The 27,768-nt window shown below is 39.9% G+C and overlaps 1 protein-coding gene across 8 annotated transcripts in view; it reads left to right on the plus strand.

Annotated features, from left to right (window-relative positions):
* Positions 1-27,366, plus strand: part of Luc7l3 (LUC7 like 3 pre-mRNA splicing factor) — a 30,962-nt gene extending 3,596 nt beyond the window's left edge. The window contains exons 2-13 of one of the 8 annotated variants that reach the window (XR_015044992.1): positions 8,879-8,945; positions 12,134-12,173; positions 14,288-14,432; positions 16,678-16,752; positions 18,667-18,771; positions 20,629-20,790; positions 21,361-21,644; positions 22,435-22,595; positions 25,216-25,356; positions 25,462-25,567; positions 26,032-26,110; positions 26,927-27,366. Coding sequence is in view for 6 of the 8 variants with exons in the window: in XM_029483324.2 (XP_029339184.1) it covers positions 8,879-8,945; positions 12,134-12,173; positions 14,288-14,432; positions 16,678-16,752; positions 18,667-18,771; positions 20,629-20,790; positions 21,361-21,644; positions 22,435-22,595; positions 25,216-25,356; positions 25,462-25,658 (1,377 nt within the window). In the remaining 2 variants the exon portion in view is untranslated. Of the gene's footprint in view, positions 1-8,878; positions 8,946-12,133; positions 12,174-14,287; positions 14,433-16,677; positions 16,753-18,666; positions 18,772-20,628; positions 20,791-21,360; positions 21,645-22,434; positions 22,596-24,112; positions 25,164-25,215; positions 25,410-25,438 lie in introns of those variants that run through there. The other 7 variants (XR_015044991.1, XM_085829662.1, XM_029483326.2 and 4 more) reach the window with 7 other exon arrangements.
* The last annotated feature ends 402 nt before the right edge of the window (positions 27,367-27,768 follow it).

A 27,768-nucleotide genomic window follows, 5' to 3' on the forward strand; every position in this document is an offset into this window, starting at 1 on the left:
GCCTTTACCCCATACAGAGCCATCTCTCTGGCCTGTATTGAAAATTCTTTTTATCTGCCAGTCTTCAGTTAGCTCGAGAAAATCGATATAACTGATAACTGGGCAGGCTATTTTGTTTTGACTTTTTTGATAAGGATGAGAAAATATCCAAAAAGACCACTGGAAATTAAGCCTGTAATTTTAGCACAGAGTTCCAGACTAGTCTAAACTAACCCAGCCTCAAACAAAACAAAGCAAAAAGGAGATTGTAAGATCTGTAGCTATTTAGCACTCAAAATGGAAACTTGCATGGTAGTATTCCTTTTAAGCCTTTTTTTAGCACTCTTGAGTTCCTAGCCAGTCTGCTGTTTTTTTATATAGCAAGGTCCAGGCTAGCCAGAGCTTGGCTTTTGTTTGTTTGTTTGTTTGTTTGTTTCTTTGTTTGTTTTTGGTGTATATGCTTTGTTTGCATGAATGTGTGAGCCTCAGATTCCTTAGAACTGGGATTAGAGACAGTTAGGGTTTGTCACGTGGGTGCTGGGACTTGAAACCTGGACCTCTGGAAGTGTTAACTGCTGAGCCACAGAGGGGAAGTGAAAGGGAACTTTCCTTAGTGTTTTTTTGTTTTTGGTTTTTTTTTTTTTTTTTTGGTTTTTCGAGACAGGGTTTCTCTGTATAGCCCTGGCTGTCCTGGAACTCACTTTGTAGACCAGGCTGGCCTCGAACTCAGAAATCCGCCTGCCTCTGCCTCCCAAGTGCTGGGATTAAAGGCGTGCGCCACCACGCCCGGCTTTTCCTTAGTGTTAATAGTCGGTTAATAGGTTTTCTAAAATATATTTGTGTGTTTATACACATACATGAATTTTTCTTATGTGATGTATGAGTGTGCTTATTCACCACGTAGACACCAGAAGAGGGATTAGGGCCCCACTGGGATTGAGCATGGATGGTTGTGAGTTACCATGTAAGTGCTGGGACCCAAACAGCGAGTGCTCTTAATTACTAAGCTGTCTCTTCAGCCTACTTGTAAGATAACTTTATTTGACTGACCTGGGTAATTTTATTTATTTATTTATTTATTTATTTATTTAGGTTTTTTTTGAGACGGGGTTTCTCTGTGTTCACTCTGTAGAGCAGGCTGGCCTCCCAGAAAGCCACCTGCCTCTGCCTCCCGGGTGCTGGGATTAAAGGTGTGCACCACCACTGCCTGGTGGGTAATTTATTTTAAATGCATAGTTTTGTACCCCTCCAGCCAGCACAGTAAGTTTTTTAAAATTTTGTTTACATTTATTGTTGTTGAGGAGTGGGGCAGGCAGATGACAACTTGGGAAAGTTCATTCTCTGTCTTGTGGGTTCCAGGGATTTGGTCATCAGGTGTGGTAGCAAGAGCTAGCTAGAGCTCTCCTGTTGTGTATTGTTTGTGCAGAGGGTGTCTTTGCTTATTGATATATAGCTCCAGGTGACCTTGAATGCCTGATCCTCTTGCCTCTACATTGTTAAAATTAATTTTGTCTGCACTTTGAAAAGTGTTACTTTATAAAACTTGTGTTTTAGAGATGGGGGTCCTATGTAACAGAGCAACTTTGAGCCCTTTCGTTCTTGATCTTCCAGCTCCCTGGTGCTGGCTTTACAAGCATGGCAAGACTTTTTTTTCTAGGCTACTGTTGATATTTTACATTTGTGTATTGAGAGAGAGTGGGTGGGTGGGTGGTGGTGCACCCTCTAGAGGACAACCTGTTTGAGACTTGGTTCTTCTCTCTTTGTGGCTTCATAGATTGAATTTGGGTCTTCAGGCTTTGCTGCAAACGCCTTTACATTCTGAGCCATCTTGAAGGCCCATATTTGCTTTTGTGGGAGATGGCAAACAACCCCACAAATTCAGTCTTGTTGAGTCTTGAATGGTATACTGGTGTGGTCTTTACTGCATGGTCTGACTGAGAGTAGTTTTCTTAACATCAGTTCTTCCCGTGATTCATTAACACACTCCTTTGGCTCTTATTTGTGCTTTGCATTTGTTTGCAGTCACTGATGTTTTTGTATTAAGCAGTTTTTCCCAGGTGTGGTTGGTGTTACTCCTAAGTAATCACTGCCTGGGGTACCTTTCAGTTAGGATTCAACTTGGAAGGTTTCAACAATCAATAGAGAAGCCATTACAGAAGGTGGTAGGGAAATACAAAGTCTAATTTAATTTGGAGCTTTTAATATTTTTTGTATAATAGGAATTTTGTAGTTCACATTGAAGTTTTACATTCAGAACTGCTTCCCAAAATTAATTTAATCATGTAACTGACTTTTAGAATGTCTGCAATGAGACAAATGCAGTTGGTTTATTTGCTGGGACCAGGGTCTTAGTTTTCCAGGCTGGCCTTGAGTAATCTTCTTGTATATAGGAGTACACTCCCACATCCTACTGACTGCAGTTGCTTTTCTGACATACCTTAATTCAACGATATCCTGTTTATTAAAGGTTAATAATTTATGAAGAGAGTTGAACTAAATGTACATTTCTAAAATTTTTGAGATGTTAGCAAATATAGTAACAAACGTCATTGATACTGTCCATATCAAAACAAGTTTTTAAAAACGATTGCTACACCCTGTAGAGGTGCTCTGGGAGGGCAGAGGAGGGCATTGAATTCTTGGGAGGGAGATGGAAATAAGGGCCACTACCTGACATGGGTTCTGGGAACCAAATTTGGGTCTTTCACAGGAGCAAGAAGTAAGTATTCTTACTCTGAGCCATTTCTTCATTTGGAAAAGAGACAAGTTGCTCTCTGACCTCCAGATGTGTGCTAAGCATAGTCATGTCCCCCCTCTCTCCCCCAAAAACAACCAACCAAACTCAGTGTAGTCCATGATATCCGCTACTCAATATTAAATGCGTGCAGGCAGCTCAACAGATTGGAGAGTGACTCAGACAGCTGGGCTGGTTTTTGCTTTGTTCAGGCTGCTTGGCTGGTCAGAGAATCTTCTTTGCTGCTTGTCTTGTCTGAGAGTAGTATTTGCAACTCATCTCTGGTCTGAAAGGTCTGTCAGTTTTTATTGCTTGGGGCGGGAGATACATCCATTAGTGTGTCTCTTTGTGTTTTCAGGAACCTACCATGTTTTGAGGCAGTTTTATAAGTTTTGAAGATGTCCTGTATCACCAAACTGTAAATATAGGCATAATATAATAAATACATACTGAAAGAAAATACTACATTTCTGTTCTATTGGTTTGATTTCTTTTTTTTTTTTTTTTTTTTGGTTTTTCGAGACAGGGTTTCTCTGTATAGCCCTGGCTGTCCTGGAACTCCCTCTGTAGACCAGGCTGGCCTCGAACTCAGAAATCCGCCTGCCTCTGCCTCCCGAGTGCTGGGATTAAAGGCGTGCGCCACCACGCCCGGCTTGGTTTGATTTCTGTCTTGTGATAAAATACCATAACAAAAGCAATTAAGGAAAGGGTTTAAATTGGCTTACAATTGCAGAAGGGACACAGTCTTGTTTTCCATAGTAGAAGGAACATGAGACTGGTCAGCAGCTTTTTCTTTACTGGCCAGCCAGAAGAAGATAAAGAACAGGAAATGACCCCAGACTGTTAAGCCTCATAGCCTGCCTTCAGAGATATACTTCCTATGAGCTCAGTCTTCTAAAGTTTTCAGTCTATCTCCCTAGACAGTGCCAATACTTGGAGACAAGTATTCACAAACATGAGCTAAGGGGGTCATTTCATTTCAAGCCTCAGCAGTTGACTTAGGAAAAGTATGTGTGGATATATTTTGACAACATACACACAGCTTTGACCTTAGATTTGGTTTTCACCAAGAGAGATAGATAGAGCTTAGGTTAGTGGAATTCCTGTGTTCCTTTCTACAGACAGAAATACATTTCACTTAACACAAATAGCAGAATTGTGTGTGTGCAAAACATCCAGCCCTAGAGAACTATCAGTGTAGTGGGTGACAAATAGGAATTGTTAAGTGTACTTCAGTGACACAATAAGAATACTACAATGACAAAAACCAGAAGGTGCAAAGAGCCTGGAGCATAAAGTGGCCTTTAAACTCTGGAACCTAATGGATTGGTAAGAATTAGCCAGAGGAAGGGCTGAAAATGGCAGGCTGAAGAAATAAGTGCAGTTGGGACATTTTTTACAACTGAAGCCCTTGTTTAGGTATCTTTGGTGGGGAGTGAGATAAGCAAGAGTTAACTTTGGACTTCATTACGTTGGGAAACAGTTGAAGGTTTTTAAGCAGTGGAGGTGTTCACTGCCTGGCTGCTGTGGAAGAGTGATTGAAATTTTATCATTCAAACTATGTAAGCAGTAAGGAACGTGTGGGCCACGACCAGCAAAGGAGTATATGACACAGTGAGAGACACAGTCTGATTACTTGAAAGTATGATCATGGTATAGCTGGAGCAAAACCATAGCTTGAAAACTGACTCTGACACGCCCTTTTCAAAACTGTCTTTGAGATGTTCCTTCTGCCTTTTCCCCCCTCTTTTTTCCTTATGTAAATTCCTGTATCTAAAAAAAATTAACTAGGCTTGGTGGCACAACCCTCAGATCCCAGTACTCAGAAGGCCAAGGCAGGAAGAACTCAAATTCTAGGGTTGCTGGATGAGACTGTTAAAACTTAGATAGCTAAAGTATTAATGATAGACAAAAAACGACAGTAAAAATTTCTGGCGTTTCTGGATTTTAAATTGATACATGTACAGCAGTTGAAGTTGTTTTGTTTTGTTTTGTTTTGAGACAGGGTTTCTCTGGGTAGCCCTGGATGTCCTGGAACTCACTCTGTAGACCAGGCTGGCCTCGAACTCAGAAATCCACCTGCCTCTGCCTCCCAAATGCTGAGATTAAAGGTGTGCACCATCACCGAAGTCTTAATATATGAAGCAGTCAGGCTTGGCCGTTAAGGGTGTTTGTGTTGTGGATTGTTTTGTTGTGGGAGGGGGTTAAGATAGCTCACTATGTTGTTCATACTTACCTCAGATTCAAAATCTACTGAAGCCAGGTAGCTGGGATTACATACAGGCATGCAGTTTCTGGCCACAGTGCAGACTTTATTAGCATCCATGTACTCAAATATCAGATTGACCATTGCCAGCAGGAGTTAATCTCAGTAGTATCTACAGCATCAAAAGTAAATGTTGAAAGCATTTATTTCCTATATGATTTGCTTATAAAATGGAACTTAAGGAGAACATAACTCAGTGGTAATGGTACAGTGTACACTTAGTAAGTAAGTTCCCTGTGTTTCCATAACAGTTGAAACTGCTTTCTAAGGTTTAGGAAGCTAGATCGTAATCGCATTGTGAGAGTTGTTACTTCCTCCCATCCCTGCTTTTTGTTACTGCATTGCTCGGTCCGTGGTGGACATGGAGTCCAGAATTGTTGAATAAAGAAAAGAATAGGCATGGAGAAGGCCAAGTGGATTAATTAGTAGGCCTTGAGAGGACTTGCACAGATTTTAATTTGTGATTAAGTGTTTATGTTTTTCAATGACTGATATTAAATGCCAGCAGCTAATATCTTATATTTCGAGTAGTTGCCACAATTATATCCTAAAGAAAGATAACAATTATGCAGCTAGGCACCACAATGCCTATTACCCTAGTGCTGGGTTGCCAGAGACAGGTGGATGGATTCCTGGGGATTACTGACCATCCAGACTAGCCAATCAGCAAGCTCTAAGTTCAGCAAAGGACACTGTCCCAAAAGCTAAGGTGGAGAGCAGCTGCAAGAGACAGCTGATGGTAGCAAATAAAAATGGCTAGGGGTGTTTGAGGAAGACACGCTGCACTCACTTCTGACTTTATCATGCATTTGCACACATGCATGCATACAGTAAACATGAATAAAAGAAGATATGTAGATTTATTTGTATTATTGGCATTAGTAACTTCATTTGAAACACACAAATATGTACTATTAGTTTTCCGTGTTCTAATGTTTTTGGTTTTTAAGCACTCCAATTCTTGGGGAAGAATCAGAAGCAATTTAGAGGCTGGAAGTATAGTCCAATGGTTAGAACTTGCCAGCTACATACCAGTTTCTGAGTTTTATTCTGCATAGTGGGGAGCAGGAGGCTCAAGACTAAATGAGGAGAACATGCAGGATAAGAGTAATACAGTGCCGGGCGTGGTAGTGCACGCCTTTAATCCAGGCACTTGGGGGAGCAGAGGCGGGCGGATTTTTGAGTTCAAGGCCAGCCTGGTCTACAGAGTGAGTTCCAGGACAGTCAGAGCTATACAGAAAAACCCTGTCTCAAAAAAATTTAAAAAGAAAAGAAAAAGAGTAATACAGTTTTGGTGTATTGCTAAATGGTATAAAGTGCTTATCTTTTTGGTTTGGTATCATTTGATTTTTCAAAAATATTTTTTGATTAGAGAAATTGGTGTGCGTGGGTGTAGATCAGAGGACAACTAGTGGAAGTTGGCTCTCATTCCACCGTATGGATTGATGGAATCAAACTCAGGCTTTTAGTCTTGGTAGCAAGCGCATTTTTACTCACTGACTTGTCAGCCCTGGATTGATCTTTTTGGACAGACTTCTTTTTCTCTGTAGCCCTTGTTTCAAACTCCCAGCCACCCTGCCTTAGTGTTCCAGGTGCTTGATCACAGACATAAGCTACCACAACTGTCTTATTACTGTCATTTTGCAAGGCGGATCACTATAGACTCTGAGCTTAGAGCTTCTGCCTTGCCTTATTAGTTCTGTGATTACAGAAATGTGCTACTATATCCAAACAAGAAGTTCAGAAATGGCTTAAACTTAAAACATTAAGATTCTAAAGTATAGGAGCTGGAGAGGTGGCTTAGCGCTTATGAATACTCTTTGTTCTTTTCTGAGACTCGGGGTTGTGTTCCCATTGTCCACATGGTGGCTCCCAACAATCTGCAATTCCAGTTCTAAGGGATCCAATTCTCTCTTCTAACCTGTGGACACCAGGTATGCATGTGGTGCACATACATGCATGCAGACAAAACACTTATACCCATAAAAGTAAATCTTAAATAGTTTTTAACGTCTAAAGCGTTTAGTCTTCATTAAAAATAGACAACCTATAAGAATGTTTAGGTTTGGAAGCTGGGCATGTTAGCTCATACCTGTAATTGTACTTAGGGTACTTAAGAGTTCAAAGCCACCGTGTACTGTATAATTAATTCCAAGCTGCCCCGGGGTAAAGAGTAAGATCTTGTCTCAAGAAGAAAAGGTGACAGGGAGCTTAAGTTGCAGAGAAAGTCAAGCATTGGTGTTTCTAAAGAGAATGGTGCAGAGCAAGACAGGAGGTTCGCACTAGCACCCTCAGAACCACACATGTGCACACACAAAGACATTAAGTAATGTCATGTCAATGTTGTTACAAAACTCAGTCTGTTATTTAGGCTTGATATATCAATCTTGAATTTTAAACACATGTTTATTTTACATTTTATTTTATGGTTGGGATAGCACATACCATTACTCATAGTCAGTTCCCTTCTACCATGTGGTCCTGGGGAATGATCTCAGGTTGTCCAGCTCAGCACCAGCTGTTTTTACAGGATGGGCCATGTCCCCCATCCCTCCTTAAATTTATTCTAATTGTGTATTGGAGGTGGGGTTGCTGTGGTGAGCCATGTGGAGGCCAAGTGATAACTAACTTTGTGGAGTCTTGTTTTCCTTTCTCTTTTACATGGGTTCCAGAATCCAGGTTTCTTGACTGACCCAGTCACTGACCACTTTTTGTTGCTGGTGTGCACGTGTGCATGTATTTGTTTCAGTTGTGGTGGTGGTGGTTGTTAGTAGTATTTTTGTTCTTGTTTTTTTCTTGAGCCAGCATCTCACTCTGTAGCCTTGGTTGACCTGAAACTCTATGTAGACCAGATTGCAGAGAGCCATCTGCCAAGTTTCTGGGATTAATGGCACATACCAGTCTAACACCAGGCACATATGTGTATGTGCAAGCATGCTAGAGAAGAGTACAGGTCGTTGTGAGGCTTCCAATTTGGTTTCTGGAAACTGTGTACGGGCCCTCTGCAAGAGCAGTACCACCTCTTTAAGTGCTGTGCCATCTCTCCTATCTGTTAGAGGTTGTTTGTTTTTAGATAATAAAAATTGCCAGATGTGGAGGTTGGTGTATGCTTTTTAATTCCAGCACTTGGGAAGCAGAGGCAGGCAGATTTCTGAGTTTGAAGCCAGTCTGGTCTACAGAACAAGTTCCAGGATAGCCAGGGCTACAAAGAGAAAAACCTGTGGTGGGGACTCGTTTCCTCTTTGATTCCTCTGCCTCCAAAATACCATGCCTAGCTCATGAATTAGTTCATAAATACAAGATGGTATTAATTGAGAAATGAATTAGATTTAATTAGTATTTCTAGAAAATAACTGATAATTCTGTAAGTTGTGTTTATTTTTATTAAAATTTAAGCGTATAAAGGTCACAGTTTAGCATATGAAGTTGTACTCGGTCAAAAGATGAATATAAGAATATTATTTGGAGCTGGGCAGTGGTGGCGCACACCTTCATTCCTAGCACTTGGGAGGCAGAGGCAGGCAGATTTCTGAGTTCGAGGCCAGCCTGGTCTACAGAGTTGAGTTCCAGGACAGCCAGGGCTGCACAGAGAAACCCTTTCTCAAAAAACAACAACAACAAAAAGAATATTATTTGGGGCTGGAGAGATTGCTCACTGGTTAAGAGCACTAACTGTTCTTCCAGAGTTTCTCAGTTCAAATCCCAGCAACCACATGGTAGCCCACAACCATCTGCATTGCCTATAGCCCTCTTCTGGTGTGTCTGAAGACAGCTGCAGAGTCCTCACATATCTAAAATAAATACATCTTTAAAAAATATTATTTGGCACCCCTTTTAATAGAATTTATAGAACTAAGCAGTTTTAAAAGTTAAGTACTTTTTTCCCCCTCTCTCAATAGGTTTGTAAATATTATCTCTGCGGTTTTTGTCCTGCGGAATTGTTCACAAATACCCGTTCTGATCTTGGTAAGTTACTTTTTTGTTTATCACACTTGAATTAAACTTCCTTCACCAGGCATAGTGACATGAACCCATAATGTCAGCATGAAGCAAAGGGATCCTGAGTTGAAGGCTAGTCTAGGTTATATAGCAAGACTTGTATCCAAACAAATTTCAAACTTTCTTTGTAATTCTCAAGTTTTTTCCCTTCAAACATATGAGTAAGTAATTTCTTGGTCAATTATGAATATATTAATAAATTTTAGCCTTATTAGACACACTGGCATAATTAACTGCTTACATTGACACTTGTAAAATATTAAATTGAAAACTATTCACACACACACACTCACTTTCTCTAATATAGCCCAGGGTAGCCTGAAATGCACTTTTGGGGACCAATCTGGCCTGAAACAGCAGTGTTCCTCCTCCTGTCTCCTGAATACTAGAATCATAGGTTTAAGCAGACATGCCTGGCTAAATGGAAAATATGCTAAATGCATGGAATAGGCAGTAACATCAGGTATCAGCATAATTGTTAACAGATCAGAGACACCTGCATTAAAAAGTCTGCAGAGGAGACTGAGAAAATAAGTGTTGCATCTTAGAGTCTTGGCTAGTCCAGGATTTGGGGCACCAGGATACCATAAAAGTTAGCGCTAAGTCATGAGACTAAAAATGTAAAAAAATTTCAGTTTAGAGATTTTTTTAAAGCCTTGACACTATTAACATTTTGAAGCAGTTTTCATGGTCTCTGCTGTATATTTGAGGGTGTTGGCAACTTTCCTGTTCCTTACCTAGTATTTCCAGTAACATATACTGTTATAAGAACCAAAATCATCATCATACATTGACAAATGTCTTCTGGGGGCTAAATATTAGCTCCCAGTCAAGAACCACTAGGTATTGCACATTTCTTGGTACTAACTTTTCTACTCTAGTGCTCCAGAAAGGTAAGGTTTGTTTTGGTTTTTGTTGTTGGTTTTTGAGAAATTGACTAGGGAGACTCTCTGAAGCATAAAATATAAACACAGTTGGTGAATGTGAGTTCTCTTATATTACTGAGTTGCTTTAGTGGGTGTTTATGGCTGGAAGAGTCTGAATTTTGAAATTTTAAGCACAGCACAGGGTACTTCTCAACAAAAGTAAGATTTTAAAAATGTTTTAAATGAGTTTTAATAGTGGTGTTCTTTTACAGGCATCTGGAAGGGTATAGCTAAGTATTTCCTCCAGTTACGGGGCAGCAGGTGATAGGTCAGAGAAATGATTTGTCTGCATCCTGGCCCCCTGAGAATCTCTTAAAAAAATTAGTTGGTGTTTTGTTTTGTCTCTTTGGTAAAAACCCTTGCTGACAAATCTTTGCCTATCCACTCTATAATTTATAGTAGAATTTGGAATTCTTTAAAAAAAAAAATGGTTGCCAAGGTTGTAGAGATGGTTCAGTGTTTCAGAGCACTGGTGCAGGAGACTTGGTTCAGAACTTTAGCATCTACTTGGTAGCTCACAACCTCATGTGATCCTCCAGTTTTGGGGATCCAATGACCTTTTTTGGAGAACAGTCTTTAAAACATAAGTTGCTGGTCAGGGAGCACTAACCAGGCAGACATTTGAAGAATACCTTCAACTTAGATTAACAAACTGAGTAAGGGAAGAGGTGTGATGGTAAGAAATGATAAGAAATAAAGGAGAAAATTGTTTAGAAATCTGACCTGTCAGATTTACTATCTTCAGAGAAATGGTGTCTGAGCATTAGAAAGAATTGCAGTTAAGCTACACTTTTTAAAATTAAAGTTTTTAGAAATTAGAACTAGAGAAATGTGAAATAAAAGCCATGGGACTGGGCTAGGGGGTTGACTTAGTGCTTGCTCTGTCAGCATGAGGATCTGAATTCAAACTCCAGCACCCCATGCAGCATGATGGGTGAAAGGCAGGTTGGTCCCCTAGAGCTTGCTGGTCTGGTCAGCCAGCCTAGTTGAACAGCAACTACACACACACACACACACACACACACACACACACACACACACATCTGAGGAAAGAACAGTAGAAATAACCATCTACATCTTTTGTTTGGTCTACAGAGAATGCTATTTGCTGGTCAAAATGTAAATACCAAAAGGCTGTTTAACTTTTTTTATTTTTTATTATATCTAAGTACACTGTAGTTGTCTTCAGATGCACCAGAAGAGGGCGTCAGATCTCATTATAGATGGTTGTGAGCCACCATGTGGTTGCTGGGATTTGAACTCAGGACCTTCGGAAGAACAGTTGGTGCTCTTAACCACTGAGCCATCTCTCCAGCACCCCCCCCCCCTTTTTTTTTTAAATTAAGACAGGGTTTCCATGTAGTCAGTCCTGTCAGTCCTAGCTGTGCTGGAACTTGCTATGTAGACCAGGCTAGCCCCAAACTCGAGTTATTGAAACTCTGGAGTGCTGGGATTAAAAGTATACCACCATACCCAGCCTAAATTTTTGATACATATGATTAATAAAAATAGGCATAAAATTCTAAAATAATGGAGTTAAATTTGAGAAGAAATAACTAAAAGTTAAAAAGGAGGGGATTACACTTGGGACTTTTGTTTTACTTTATGTACAAGTATTTGAAGCTAATGTCAGTGTTGGTTCAAATCAATTGTCTGCAGCATCCAAGTTTTGTTTGGTGGTAGTAAGGAACAGGTCCCTCTTTTCACTTTTGCTCTCTGTCCTCTGTTTACCTTGGCAACTGGAGAGATCAATTTTCCTTATGTTTCATGATTGAGTAGGATCCGTTTCGGAGTCTGCAGTCTACTCAGTAATAAAATGAGCTGCTTTTCCTTTATATTTTTATTATTTTTGAAGGGCTTTATGTGCCGTACGAGATCTATAGCCTCAGGTTTGCTCCCCCACCCCCAACAGTAACACAAAAAGTAACAGTGGAACTTTATTTTGAACAAAGTGATACCAGAGAGATACACTGACCCTGCAGGCCACAGGAGTGAAAATACTCAAGGGACTTCAACCTTTTTTGAAAGGAAGACAGACAGACGAACTTGATGTAGTGGCCTGCCTTTTTAAACATCCCTTATCACTTAGGAAGCTGAGGTGGGAGGATCCTAAGTTCTAGATAGTAAGGTGTTGCTTCAAAACAAAACAAAAACAAAAAAAACTTTATGACTAGAGAAGGGAATTTTAATGTCAGAAATAATTTATGCATGCTCTTTTCTCCCTCTCAGGTCCATGTGAAAAAATTCATGATGAAAATCTAAGAAAACAGTGAGTTCTACTATTTTCTTTTTGTTATTCCCCCCTTCTAGTTACTTAGTTTAGAGAGACAAGCATTGAAGATAAAATTGGAATTAATATAAAATAACATTGCATATAAATTTAATCACTGGTTTGGCATGGCAAGGTTTAATGGCTTCACTAGTACTTACTAGCTGCCATATGAATGCATATTTTATGCTTTTTTAATATTATATTTACTTCTCCCATGTTTGCCCTTTATAAAGTTTATTTTATAATTGTTTTGCAACCTTGAGTCAGAAGACAGCTTTGACGATCTGTTCTTGCCTTCCATCTTGTTCATGCTGATGTCCCAGGCTAACTGGCCCTGAAGCCTCTGGGGATTTCCCTGTCTGTGCCTCTCAGTGTCATTGTAAGAATACTGAGTTCACAACCCTGTGCTGCTGCTGTACCTGGCTTTGTATGGCTCCAGACTCAGATCCTCGTGCAGTTGAATCCACTGAGCTGTTTCTCCAGTTCCTGTGGAGAGCATGAGGAGACTGGAGACCCGGAGTAGACATTGGATCTTGTTGATCACTGTCCACTTTATTTATTGAGGCAAAAATCTCCTGTTAGCTAATTTTAACTAGTCTACCTAGCCAGCTTGCTCCAGAATCTTTCTCTGTCCCTCAAGCAGAAGTATAAGTGACTACAGTGTCTGCACAGCTTGTATGAGTTCCATCTCTGTCCACTCTATCCACTGATTCATTTCCTTAACCTCCAGCTTTGCCTTCAATTTTCTGTTTATGGTTGGTTTTTCCAGACAGTTTCTCTGTATGGCCTTGACTGTCTTGGGTATTTTTCCTTCCTCTTCCCCTCCCCCCCGCCCCCCTTCTTCATTTCTTTTTTTTTAGATAAGGTCTTACTGAGTAGCGCTGGCTGTCCTGGAATCACAATATAGCCCAGGCTGGCTTTGAATTCACAGAGACTTGCTGGTGCTGGGATTATGAGTCACCAAGTCTGGCTTATTTTCTTCTTATTAAAAATTTACTATTATTTGAGAAGGTGTCTTACTATGTAGACTATCTGGCCTGGAACTCACTATGTAAGCCAACTGGCCTCAAACTCGCAGATACCCAACTGTCTCTCGTGCTATAACTAAAGAATATACCACCATGCCCAGCTACTTTTTAATTTTCTCAATTACATTTTTTAAAGATTTATTTATTTATTATATTGAGTTTGCTGTCGCTGTCTTCAGACATACCAGAAGAGAGCATCAGATCCCATTACAGATGGTTGTCAGCCATCATGTGGTTGCTGGGAATTGAACTCAGGACCTCTGGAAGAGCAGTCAGTGCTCTTAACCGCTGAGCCATCTCTCCAGCCCTCTCAATTATATTTTATTTAGCTAGTGTTACTATATGCCTGAGTGCACCAGTGCCATGGTACATTTATGGGGCTAAGGACAGCTTCTAAGTGTTGGTTCTCTTCTATTGTGTGAGATCAAACTCAGGTTGTCAGGCTTGGCAGTGAGTATCTTTACTGACTGAACTGTCTCACTGGACCTGACTCCTGTTTTATAGATATGATTTGTCCTGGATTCCAGAACATAGATGCAAAGTGGTGGTATAGCCATGGCTTAAACCTGTGTTTAAAGCTTGTGTTTTTACCCAGACCTGTTAATGCAGGCCTATAAAACCAGCTATTTGAGAAACTGAGACAGTAAGACCTATGTTCAAGGCCAGTCTGTGCACTTAATGGGGAGTTTTATCACAAAACAAAGGGCTGGAAAATACAACTCAGTGCTAAAGGACTTTGCTAACTTGTGTTCAATGTATAGTACCACCAAAATAAACAGCCAGCTGATTATTAACCAACTGCAATACAGTATATAGTGCCTTTCCCTTTGATAGGATAACATCTAAAAATATACTTCATGTAAGCTTAGGCTTTGAGATGGGGTGATAGGGATATATATATATTCCATATATATATATATATATATATATATATGATATATATATTCATATATATATGATATATATTCCCTATCACCCCATCTCAAAGCCTATATATATATATATATATATATATATATATATATATATATATATATATATATATGGCTTGTAATGTTTAAAAGTTTGTTTTCACTTTATCAGGTATGAGAAGAGTTCTCGGTTTATGAAAGTTGGCTATGAGAGAGATTTTTTGCGATACTTACAGAGTTTACTTGCTGAGGTAGAGCGCAGAATTAGAAGAGGTCATGCTCGTTTGGCATTATCTCAAAATCAGCAGTCTTCTGGGGTGAGTATGAAATGGAGTTTGTAAAGAACTCTGTTCTCTGTAGATGTGGCTGTCTCATATCATTTTAAACTCGACTTCCATTCATTACTCTGTCCTTTAGAATACATAAGGTTTGAGAAGTACCTTCCTTCTGTTGTTTGAGGGTTAGGGAAGCGTCTCCCCCCTTACTCATGCATGTTTGGTCTGATGGTGCTGCTGGAGGTCATGGGCTTTGCACATGCTAGCACGTGCTCCACCACTAAACTACACGTTAGTTCTCTAGCCTCTGCTCCATCCTAGGAAGACCAGGGTGGGTGGTCATCCTAGCTAGTAACTAACTCCAACCCAGTGACTTATTTCACCTCCACCATGAGAATAGGATAAGCAAAGGGGCCAAGACTGTGTAAGGAAATTGCTTTTCTGAGGAGAACATGGGTAGAAGAGACTGTGACCTTTGAAGGCAAGCAAGGAGCTAGCTAGCCAGCAGAATCAAACAGAAGCCGCTCAGGTTGGGGTGCATAAAGCATAAAGACAGAGAAGGAGAGGAGGTTATTTCCTCAAACAGCCGTGACAAAGCTAGGGCGCAGGTGAAAAGATCTTAAGTATATTTCTCAAAGGCTCACCCTGGCTTTAGGGTGGAGAATGGTCTGAGGTGTGTACAATGAAAGCAGCAAGTTATCTGGGGATTGTGTGATTATGGTGGGCTGGGTGAAGGTGGTTGAAAAAACCAACAGCTTGCTGGGGCGAGGATTTGGGTGAACAGGGAGAGGAGAAATTCAATCTTCCTGCATGGTTCTTGGTTTGAGCATCCAGGTGACTAATAGAATTTAATGTAGATTGGAACTGGAGGATATTCTGTTCAAGTTTCTATCTTAGAAATGTCAGATTTTAAATGCTTTAAATACCCAAGTAGAGACATTAGTAGGATGTGAGATGTAAGATGTGAGCTTGCAGTTGCAAGTCAGGCATGAAACCAAAATCTTCCCACTGTATTACTTTCTGAAAATTACTAACCTTGGCCTAGTGCCTTGGTTTTGCCTCTGTTAAATGGAAATAATAAGGTAGCTATCAGTCAAGTCAAGTTTTGTGATCAGTGGTAACACACATGGGTAAATGCCCAGCAGGTGTTAGCTGTTTGAGCCTGGAGCTCATGGAGGGGCTCAGACATAGACTACAGGCCTTGGATCTTCTTGTGTAGATGGTGTGTGGCTGACACAGGTTAGCCTCTACCCCCCCCCCCATCCCCCATTTTGGCCATAAAAACCAACTATTGGGCTTCTTTGTAGTTCTTAGACAATCTTCATTAATGAATGGTTTTGCTAGGAAGTTTTCTTACTCTTTTTTTGGGGGGGGGGATGGGTCTTGCTATATAGCCCTGGCTAGCCTGGAACTCAGCAATACTCTTGCTTCAGCTTCCTAAGTAGTGGCATGGCAGGCATTCACTGCCATGCCCAGTTGAAGATTTTTCTCTTCAAATGTCAGTAACTATATGTAATTGGCTACCAAAGATAATTGGATTAGTATCAGGTGATTAAGCACTATTATTTTTCTGCCAAGATGGGATCTCCTGGCCGGGTATGGTGGCACATGCCTTTAATCCCAGCACTCAGAAGGCAGAGGCAGGCTGATTTCTGAGTTCGAGGCCAGCCTGGTCTACAAAGTGAGTTCCAGGACAGCCAGGGCTACACAGAGAAACCCTGTCTCAAAAAAAAAAAAAAAAAAAACAAAACAAAACAAAAAAACAAAAAACAAAAAGATGGTGTCTCCTGTAGTGAAAGACTGTCCTTAAAGCTGTGTAGTTGAGGGTGATCTTGAAATCTTATTTTGTTTTTTTCCAGACAGGGTTTCTTTTTGTAGCCTTGGAACTCACTTTGTAGACCAGACTGACCTTGAACTCCTAGATCCGCCTGCTCCTGCCTTCACTTTGCAAAGAGCTTATGTACCATGACGCTCAGCTCCTCCATTCCTTTAATTACTAACTACAAACACTCATGGACATGGTGGCATAGTCCCATGTTCTTAGCACTTGGGAGGTTAGGGCAGAGGATCTTTTTCTTTCCTTTTTTTATTAAAGGGGGGAAAATACACATCTGTTTCCATCCGAACCTGAATATGTTATTACTTTAGGGTTAGACCTTGGCTCAAACCCAAGGCCTAGTGCATATTACCACTATCTCCGTCCCTGGACTCAAGAGTTTGAAATAATTTTCTTTGGTATTTTACTTATCAGTCACACAGTATTAACACAATTTATTGTTTTTTATAGGCTGCTGGTCCAACAGGCAAAAATGAAGAAAAAATTCAGGTTCTGACAGACAAAATTGATGTGCTTCTACAGCAGGTGAGAGTTGTTTATAGAAATGTGAGAAAATCCATGGAGCTAGGTGCTGTGACAAATATTTTTAGTCCCAGCATTGATGGAGATAATGGGGTCATGACCCTGTCTTAAACACGACTGATACATGATTAATAAGGTTAGAAAATAAACATTAAAATGCTTTGATTGATTACAAGGGAAAAAACAAACTGAAATCTCATGGGGGGAGATATTTAACAGTATTTTGTTGCCATCAATTAAAAAGGTAAACTAGCCAGCCACACATACACAATTAATCCTAGCACTCTGTAGGGTTCCAGGCCAGTCAGGTTTACAAATCAAAGTTCCAAAATATCCAGAGCTACACAGAGAAACCCTGTCTCAAACAACAAAAACCCAACTGTATAAAGTACTTCAATGTTCTGAAGGATTTGGGCTCTTTAAAGTTATCAGACATTGCTGATGGGTACATAAAATGAGTCAGGTACAGGCGTCTAAAAGAATTTAATTTGCTGTGTGTGTGTGTGTGTGTGTGTGTGTGTGTGTGTGTGTGTAGTTTGCATCTTATCTTTTTTTGTTGTTGTTGTTTTCTTTTTTGTTTGTTTGTTTGGTTGGGTTTTTTTTTTTGAGACAGGGTTTCTCTGTGTAGCCCTGGCTGTCTTGGAACTCACTCTGTCGACCAGGCTGGCCTCAAACTCAGAAATCGACCTAACTCTGCCTCCCAAGTGCTGGGATTAAAGACATGTACCACCATGTCTGGCTGTAGTTTGCTTCTTTTTTTTTTTTTTTTAAAGATTTTTTTTTTTTTAATTTATTATATGTAAGTATACTGTAGCTGTCTTCAGACACTCCAGAAGAGGGCGCCAGATCTCGTTGCGGATGGTTGTGAGCCACCATGTGGTTGCTGAGATTTGAACTCTGGACCTTTGGAAGTGCAATCGGGTGCCCTTACCCACTGAGCCATCTCACCAGCCCATTTTTTAACCTTTTAAGAAGCAAACTACAGGGCTGGTGAGATGGCTCAGTGGGTAAGAGCACCCGACTGCTCTTCCGAAGGTCCAGAGTTCAAATCCCAGCAACCACATGGTGGCTCACAACCATCCGTAAGGAGATCTGGCGCCCTCTTCTGGAGTGTCTGAAGACAGCTACAGTGTACTTACATATAATAAATAAATCTTTAAAAAAAAAAAGGTTAAAAAATGTACCTGTTTATGCAAAACAGAAATGTGTACAACTTATGTTACAACTTAGCACACCACTGTTCACAATTTTATTTAAAATCACTCATACTCCCCACCCCCCACATTCAAGTGTTCATCAACAATTCTGTGAGAAAGTCAGCTGTGGAAATCATAAACTCAAGACTGAGGCAGGAAGAATGCCTTAAGTTCAAGGCGAGTTTTGGCTCTGGTGAGTAGCAGGCCAGCCAAGGCTGCAGAGACAGAATACTGTCTTAAGAAAACCAAAATTAAATTATGTATAGTGAAGTAATACTCTGCAATGTAAAGGAACTTAACTATTTGCAGTAATATTGATGCATGTTTAAACCATCTTGAGTGAAAGAAGCTACATTAATAGGAACATTTATGTAAAACTTGAGTAATACAGTCTAATCTGTAGTGGCAGCAGATTATTGATTCATTGCCTGATTATATGTATAAGGTTGAGGTTGAAGGAGGTGCTAAAATGAACAGGAAACCTTTTGGGATAGAAAAGGAACATCTAACTGCTAATTATGATTTTCGTGGATATGCTTGTGTCCATACTTAAAATCTTTGTGAACTTAAAATCTACATCATCTAAGCTGTAAAATAAAAATCACAAGTGTCAAATATTAGCAAGCAATGACACAAATCTACTGAAGGCTAATGAAGCACGGTGCCTGGGCCAATTTTTGCTTGACTGGAAAGGAATCTTGACTTTGTGTTTCTGTCTTAGATTGAAGAGTTAGGATCTGAAGGAAAGGTAGAAGAAGCCCAGGGAATGATGAAGTTGGTTGAACAGTTAAAGGAAGAGAGAGAATTACTAAGATCTACAACCTCGGTGAGTTTTAACCTGTTACGTTCTCAAGAAGCCTGTTAGTTTTGTGGAATCCATTCTTAGAGAATCGTGGAATACCTTTTTCTGTTGTTCAAAATTTAGTCTTGATCAAGCATTTTCTTAAAAGGTTATACCCTGCCTTAGATCGAAGGCATCCTCAGACAACATGAAGATACAGGACAACAACAACCAAAACAACCCCTCCTTAGCTTACACTGGTGTGCTTGCTCTGTTTCCCACCCACCACCCATCACTAGCACATACTAGCACACATGCAGTGCTGAGGACCAAACATAGGGTGTTGTGCTTGTCAGGCAAGTACTCTCACCTCTGAGCTAGTTCCCCAGCTAGTGATTTCACTCTGGTGCCAAGCAAGAAATGTACTTCAGTACCAGGCACTAGCCAAGTATCTGCAGTTTAGTGCAGGCAGTTTATCTGGAGATAGCATTGGAGTTCACAAGTTGGGAGCTTGTGTTTGCTCTGGCTTCCTTCTTTTCTTTTTCCCTTTCCCTTCTCCCCATCTTGTGGGCACATACAGTCCCAGGCACATTTATGCCAGATGTCACTCATGCCCCAGGTTTTACCTGTGCTTCTGACTAACGTTAACAATTCAGAGCTTTCACAAACCCTCACCTCGGGTTCAATTCATTTGCTCCCGTACCTCACAGATCTCTGAAACACGTTTACCAGCTTATTATAAAGGATATTACAAAGGATGCAGATGAAGAAGAGATGCATAGGTATGGGAGAAGGGTTGCGAAGCTTCCATCTCCTCTTCAGGTTCACCACCTTCTAGGAACCTCCATGTATTCAGGTATCTGGAAGCTCTCAGGCCCCTTTCTGGGTCATATTAGAGACTTAATTCTGTAAGCATTATGGAAACATGGATAACTGGTAGAAATGTGATTAGACAAAAAGAGTATGATACGGTGCAATAGACCAAGTGGGGAACCCAGCAGCCTGCCTGTCCAGATCTTTTTGTGACATGCCCTGCCCCACCCCACCCCAGCCTCACCCCAGCATCCTTTACCTGATCTGTTGTGCAGAATCCCTTTAACATAGGGACCTTGTGATCAGACAAGTAGATTGGTGAGTTTCTTGGTCTACTTCAAGTTGCAAAGGTGAAGGAAAATAGTTTTTAGACTTCTATTAGGAGGATGTTAGAAGCTAAGGAACAATGGATAGACATAATCACTGCATGTTATCTCACTACAAACAGGCTGCATTCTATAATTTTTACATTTATTTATTCAGTGTCTTTGTGTAGTCCTGTCACAGCATGTGTGTTGAGATCAGAGGACACCTTGAAACCTTAGTTCTCTCCTTCCACGTGAACTTTTTGCATTATCTAGCTTGGTTGCAAGAGCCCATACTTGCTGAGCCCTGCCTTAAGTTATAAGTGCCCATGTTAGCTTGAGTTCTATGTCTTCCATGTTCTCGGTACCTCCCTTACTGGGAGGAGTGCAGTGTGTGCTTTAAGTGCTGTGCTGTTGATTAGATGAAGATGCTCTGCTCACTGCTGCTTTGCCTCATTGTGAGCTCACATTGTTCACCAGAGGTTGGTTTCTTAATGATTGAGTTATTGTATCAATATGAAAGCAATTTAGACGAAAATAATTTTCTGAACGTTTACCTTTTTCAAGGTGATTTGGTGTTCAGCAGTTAGGTCAGTTGAGCAGCGGCTCTGCCCTTTTTCCTGAAAGAGGCAGGTTGGTTGCTCTTTTCCAAACTTTCCTTTCTCAGACTTGAGCAGTTGGTGTTCATTTGTGGCTGGAGAGATGGAAGGTAGATGTTAAGTTCCTTTTGGAGTTTATTTTCTCTTCCTCAGATACTCTCATAGCAACTGGTTTCTCATTTCAGACTATAGAAAGTTTTGCTGCCCAAGAAAAACAGATGGAAGTTTGTGAAGTGTGTGGAGCCTTTTTGATAGTAGGAGACGCCCAGTCCCGAGTAGATGACCATCTGATGGGAAAGCAACACATGGGCTATGCCAAAATTAAAGCCACTGTGGAAGAATTAAAAGTAAGTTTCTCGTAAGCATGTGCGCACACACAATGCAGTGTGTAATTTCTAATGATAACTATCACTAAAATTTTATATAGCTAAAATCTGCTCAAACAACAATAGAAAACTTTTTGTTCATTTTTATATTTCTTTAAAGCAGTGATGTGTTGAGACTGCAGCTTGTTTAGCATGCCCCCCGCTTGGGGGTTCATCTCTAGTGCTGAAAGTAAAAAGAAAATGCAGGGATGATTCCTGTGACAATTTGTTATGCACCAAAATATCAAAGTATTTTATTAACTTCATTTTCAAATACTAGAAATCAAAATTTTACTTAATTACTCAAATAATGGTATTTTACATACACACACACACACACATGATGCCAGAATTTCTATATTTCCACTGAGGATATGGAATGCCATAAAAAGATTAGTCCATAAATTGTTTGAAAATGTCTTTAAGTTGTATAAAACTCTTATCTTGAGCTGGGGAGGTGGCTTAATGAGAGATCGCTTGCCTAAGATTCTCAAGGCTTTCTGGCTGGTCCCAGTACTAGAACAATTAAAAAACCCAATTTGACTTCCTTAGGAAAAGTTAAGAAAAAGAACAGAGGAACCTGATCGGGATGAACGTCTCAAAAAAGAGAAGCAAGAAAGAGAGGAAAGAGAAAAAGAGCGGGAGAGAGAAAGGGAAGAACGGGAAAGAAAAAGACGAAGAGAAGAGGAAGAAAGGGAAAAAGAAAGAGCTCGTGACAGAGAAAGGAGAAAGAGAAGTCGTTCACGGAGTAGACACTCAAGCCGAACTTCTGACCGGAGATGCAGCAGGTCTCGAGACCATAAAAGATCACGGAGTAGAGACAGAAGGCGAAGCAGGTATGTAAATCTACTGACAGTGTGTGGTTCATGATGACACCGTGTTCACAGTTATGAGCAAAAAATAGTTAATGGACTTACATTATGGTGGGGCTCTCATATAAAGTCATAATCAAAACTGTCATTGCATGAATCTCATATTGACATAGTACCCTGCAGAGATGGTTGCTTCTTACTGAACACGTAGCTGATGGAGAATCATTGCCACCCAGGATTAGGATGTATGTAGGGCATGTGTTGCTAGTCTAAGTAGTGATTAAAATCCTGAATTTGAAATAAAATGATGGATGTATATCACTTTTGTGCTGTCATAAAATCCGATTATTTTGTTGCCCCACTAATAAAAGACTGCATGTTTATGTGCTAGGTAGGATGTATAAGGATTGAAAGGTGAGCTTCAATCTTAAGGGAAGCCCCCCTTCTATTTTGGCTCTCTGTATCTGTAACTGGCCTAGAACATGCTGTATAGATCAGGCTGCACTCAAACTCACTGAGATCTGCCTGCCTCTGCTTTCAGATTGCTGGGATTAACAGCAAGATTTTCAATAATTTTCATCCTCTAAAAAGTGCTTTGCTGTTTTTTCTTTTTTAAAATTTTTCCAGACAGGGTTTCTCTGTATATCCCTGGATGTCCTTGGAACTCACTCTGTAGACCAGGCTGGCTGTTTGTTTATTAAGGGAAACTTGTACTTATATCTTTTGAATTATTATTGAATAGTAATATATGTGATTCTCTGAGCCTTTTTAGTAATACCAGCTGAAATTGTTTCCTTTTTCTTAAATTATTAAGGAGTAGAGATCGACGAAGAAGCAGAAGCCATGACAGATCAGAAAGAAAACATAGATCTCGCAGTCGGGATCGAAGACGGTCAAAAAGCCGAGATCGAAAGTCATATAAGCACAGGAGCAAAAGTCGGGACAGAGAACAAGATAGAAAGTCCAAGGAGAAAGGTTGGTTTACTATGAGAGGTGCTGGCAGCAACCCGTATCCCTACTTGCTGGGCTCCAGGACAGCCATCTCAGTTTCAAGCTCTCCCTCTCTTCCTGCTCTGATGTGAAGGTAGAAGCTGTCAGCCTGATCGTCTTAAAGACTTCCTGAGCTTGAGCTGCCTTGAGGATGATTAGCTGGTAGAATTGTTTAACTTTTGTTTATTTGGCTACATTTATTTTAAGCTGCAATATTCCATTTTGTCTCCCAAAGTGTATGTACATCCTTTCATTGTTTCTACTGTATAGCAGTCATTAACTCCGCGGTTAGCTTCTTTCTGTGTGCTCAGAAGGTGGACACCTCACTGTGTCTTAGCAGCGTTTGTATTGTATCCACATGCTGTCCCCATCTGCTCTCTTCTGGGGTCTGTAGCTCTCAGTAGCTGCTGCGTTACTGTTAGTGGTATTAATGGACTGTAAAGTTGGCCCTTGGCTATTTTCATAAAAAATTCTCTTTTAGCTTTTATTGGAGGATAATGATTTTAATCATCAAGGTCTCCTTTTTAAACTTAATTTTATTTTGGAGTTATTTTAGCATCTCTGGTGTTTATATTATTTGGGCTGTTTTGCTTTGTATGGTTTTAAGGATGAGAGGGCCTGGTCTCCTTGTTCCTGGTTCCATCCTGTCCTTTCCACATGTCTGTCCTTGGCTGCTGGATTACAGCTGACCTTGTGTGGTGCTCATCATCTCACACTTGCTTCTTAGAGCTATTTCACTAGACGTGAGCTTTTCTGAGATTGAGGCAGTAGAGACAGGCCTTCTTTTTTTTTTTTTTTTTTTTGCCTCTGCTTATTATAATTCAGACATTGTTTCTGTGAAGTCTCCTCTTGTACTACGTTTTGTTTAGAAAGGCTTTGGTATATTTTAAGTGAGATCAGTTTTGAAGAGTTACCTGATGACTCTTACATCAGATCAAATCAATCACCCATGTTTTGTGAAGCTTTTGATTACATATTTCTGTTTTATTAATTGTTCTTTTCCAGTCTTGCCACTTAAATAGACACATTTGTATAATTTTGTGTTGAAGCAAAAACATGTCCTGAATTACTGACTTGTGACAAGATGAATTTAGTAAAACTCTGAAGTTTCCTAGTGAGACTAGGGAAAAGAGAAGTCTAGATACTGAAAAAAACTTATCAGGCCTATTTTGGTTGGGCCTGCCATTATAGCATTAACGTAAACTTTAGACATGATGAGTCTATTGACTTAGGGAAGTTCTAGACACTTCTGAATATACAGAGATAGCTTCTGGCCTGTGGGCATCAGGCATCTGTACTAACAAGCATCTAATAATGGCAGACTAGTAAGACTGTTCACTGCTCCACGGGATATAATCATAACAGAACTCCACAAAGGGGGAGTAATTTTCTACCCATAGGTATCTATACTCTGTTCAGAGAGTTTCTGTTTAATCCCTAACTCTAAAATCCAACACACATGGATATCCTTAGGACTATTAAGATCTACCATATTTACATAGGCCAGAAGATAAGATTTTTGGACTACTAGTCCTCTACGGAGCAACAAGACGACTCTTCCTCATTGAAGCTACCTGTGCACCGGAGAAGCCCATAAGGCTCAAAGGGAGGACTTTCCCACAAGGTCAGTTAGAGCATAGTTCTCACAGGTGGACAGACAGCTGGGAAGCAAGTCTATGGTTAACCACTTAGACAGTGCTCTGCTTGGTTTACAAAGGCTGGACCTGGTGCACACTCCTTCCTTTATGTAAGATGTAAGTCCATAGCACTGGTTTTTGTGCTCCCATCCTCCTTCCAGGTTTTTGGTGTTGTGTCTGTAACAACTGTCTGTGGAGAGTGCTTCTCTTCAGACATCTTCCTGTTATGAGCTATTTTGTCAAACTAATGAATTGTTCTTAGTTTTAAGGGGGAAAATAGCTTTTATGGAAAGGTGTGTTTAATATTTTCTGCAGAATCCTTTTGTAGAGGTACGTGTACAGCTGGAAGGCAGACGCACACTTTTCCTTCATGTGGGCTTTTTAACCTTTCTAATACAACTCTAGGGAAAGCTGGAAACTGCTGCCTTTTTTTTCCTCCAAACTCAGCTTTAATTTTTTTCCTTTAGGAAAAAAACCTCTTAGATTTCATTATAGAAAACACAAATTTGGGTTTTTAGATTTTTTTGAAGATCCCACTTTCTTATTAGGTGTGCCCCCTCTTGGATATTTAAATATGTTTAAGTATTCTTTTAATAAACATGTCATTTAAATGTTAAATTTCTAGGTGCCATTTTGCCTTTGCAACTTAATTAACCCATGTTAACAGCTTTGTGTATTTATTGTCTTTTGTCTTTCTTGTTGCCTTTGGATGGTCTTTATCTAGAATGAAATTTACTAAAGTTGTCAATTATAGGGTGACTTTAGCAAGTTTGAGAGAATTTTCTGTTTCTTTTTGGTCCTCTTGCCCTTCCCTTCTGTAATCTGTAGCTGACAGCACTGAGCTCTGCAGACTGTTTCTCACGGCCGTGGGAAATGGTTCTTTGCTCTCAATATTTCCCGTTTTAAATAGTAGTAGATTTGTTGTGTTTCACTGTAAATTCCATGGTCAATGTCTTCTTTTATGGCAGAAAAGAAGGGATCTGATGATAAAAAGAGTAGTGTGAAGTCCAGTAGTCGAGAAAAGCAGAGTGAAGACACAAACCCTGAATCGAAGGAAAGTGACACTAAGAATGAGGTCAATGGGACCAGTGAAGACATTAAATCTGAAGGTGACACTCAGTCCAATTAAAACTGATCTGATAAGACCTCAGATCAGACAGAGGTAAGTGTATTGTTTCTCACTTTGATTAGGGCTTTTTGTTACTGTTTGACAGTGCAGCGTAAGTATGCACAGATGAAGATGGAGCTAAGCCGAGTAAGAAGACATACAAAAGCCTCTTCTGAAGGAAAAGACAGTGTAGTCCTGCAAAACATTTTGAGGTACATTGTTTTGTCTCAGCTATTTTGTAGCAGACTTCGTGCCCCCATTAGTGTGCCTCTTTGGAAATTACTGTCCACGTATGTAATATAGTCGCCATTGAAAAGTTAATTATCCTTTTTTTAGGGATTTTGCTGTCATTTCTTTTTCTTTTTCTTTTTTTTTCTTTTTTTTAATAAAAAGGTTGAACTGTTTTTTTTTTTTTCTTTTTGGTATTAAGTCCATCTTGTGTTGGTACATTGGCAGAAACATATGCTTTAAAACTTAACTATTTCTGAGGCACATGTTGGACTACTTTGTTTTAATTAAACTGCTAGTATTTATTTGTCCAGGATGTTTCTAGTTTTTTGCTTTATTGCCTTGCATTCTAATGCAGTTTGTTCTGTAACTCGAGAGCCAGTAGCATTGGATTGATGGAAGTGTAGGGTTTATGAATTATTGCAGCTGACTACCATACCTCACACAGCGTTGGTGTTGTGAGCGGCCCATGAAAAGCCAAATTAGAAATCAAGGATTCAGTCAAACTAAGCAGGTATTCATGCCAGGTACTCCTTTCTCTACCCACATCCGTGTTTGAATGCTATTGCCTGTGACCTTTACGCTTAACTGTTGTGTATCCTTTTTGTTCTTTACAAGAAGCACAGAGGGGTTTTTTTGTGTATTGCGTGAAATCTTACAAAGCCTATGTTAACAGAATGGAATTTTTTTTCAACTGTGTGTAGGGATGCAGTGGTGCCCAGAATTAGATATCTTTAAAGAATTTTAAATACAATAAACACTTCATATTACCCGCCTTGTTACATTCAGTGCAATTCTCAAGTCTTTAAGAGGTATGTGTTTAATGTTTCCTACTGTGTAGGAGAATTTGCAGTCAGCCATAGCATAGAGGAATAATCACTGGCTGAGACATTGAAAGCAACAGCATCTAGCGAGGACAGACACTTGGATCAGTGACACAAAGAACTGATTGATTGACTATCAGATGAGGTTGGGTTCTTAAAGAACTGTTTCAAGCTAGATTTTATAGATATTCTTAAAGCCTCTAACTGTTCAATCTTCGGGCTAGTGGCGTGGGATGAAATATTCCTAATGAAAGGAAGTACCAATTAGTTGATTTATTGGTGGCATTCCTGTTTTAGAAAAGCAGTGTAGTTCTGTCTGTGTGAACCATTCACTCATAGGCAGCACACACAGGCACATGGCTCTAAGCACCACACTGATCGATGCCTTGATGTAAAAACAGTACATTTTATATACACGTGTCATGGTTAGCAGTTAGCGACTGGGCCAACACTTAGTCATAAAAGTTTACCTTTTATATGCTGTCTAATTATCAATTTTCCCCAAATTTTGCATTGTAGGACTACTGTTGAAGAGTTTTTGAAGAATACTGAAAACGGAATAAAGTGAAGATCAACATTAAAATGAGGTGAAAGAAAGCTATAGTGGCATAGAAAAAGTATAAAGCTCAGTTAGTTATTTGGTTTTTTTATTATTATTATTAAAAATTAATTCAGGACTGTTGTGACCTACCAGATTTCAGAACATGTGTTAATAGCACATATGCCACTTTGAAAACTTAGGTCCTGTATCATATTTTTTCTTTAAGACTTTTTAAGAAATATTACCTAAACATGTGGCTTGCTCAGTGTTTACTTGCAAGTTTTCAGTCTTGGACTTTGAAGCCAGGATTCCACGTTAGTGCTCATGTGGAGCAGACTGGGGCTCCATTTTACACTTGTGCTCTCCTTAGCCTTTGGATTTAGAAGTGAAAATAAAGCATCTCTGACTTCCTGTTGCAGAGTTGATTGTCTGTGTCATTGAAAGGCTTAGTGCTGCTCTCTGCTAATAAAGTGACGGCTCCACTACTCTCTTGTTTTTAAATATGCGGCACACTGGTAATGCAGGTGCACTGAACTTTTCCTAACCTGTCCTGTTGAAGGGTAATTTTTTTATACAATTTCCTGTTTGATGTTTTAATGGTGCTTCAATCTTGGCTGGTTATGAATAAATTTGGATTTGCTTTCAATAGCAAAGGTGTACAGTGAACTGCAATATATTTTTACACCCATGAGGTTTCTTTAGTAGTAAAAGGTTCTAAATAACCTCACAGCGTCTTCCTCTGGCAACCTATGAAAAGGATTTAGGCAGACATTCAGAAACTTCCAGCTGCTTTCTTCCTTTCCTTTAAATCCTATCCTAG

This window comes from Mus caroli, unplaced genomic scaffold (genome assembly GCF_978045245.1).
Source record: "Mus caroli unplaced genomic scaffold, Mus_caroli_1 scaffold_13, whole genome shotgun sequence".
Lineage (NCBI taxonomy): Eukaryota > Metazoa > Chordata > Mammalia > Rodentia > Muridae > Mus > Mus caroli.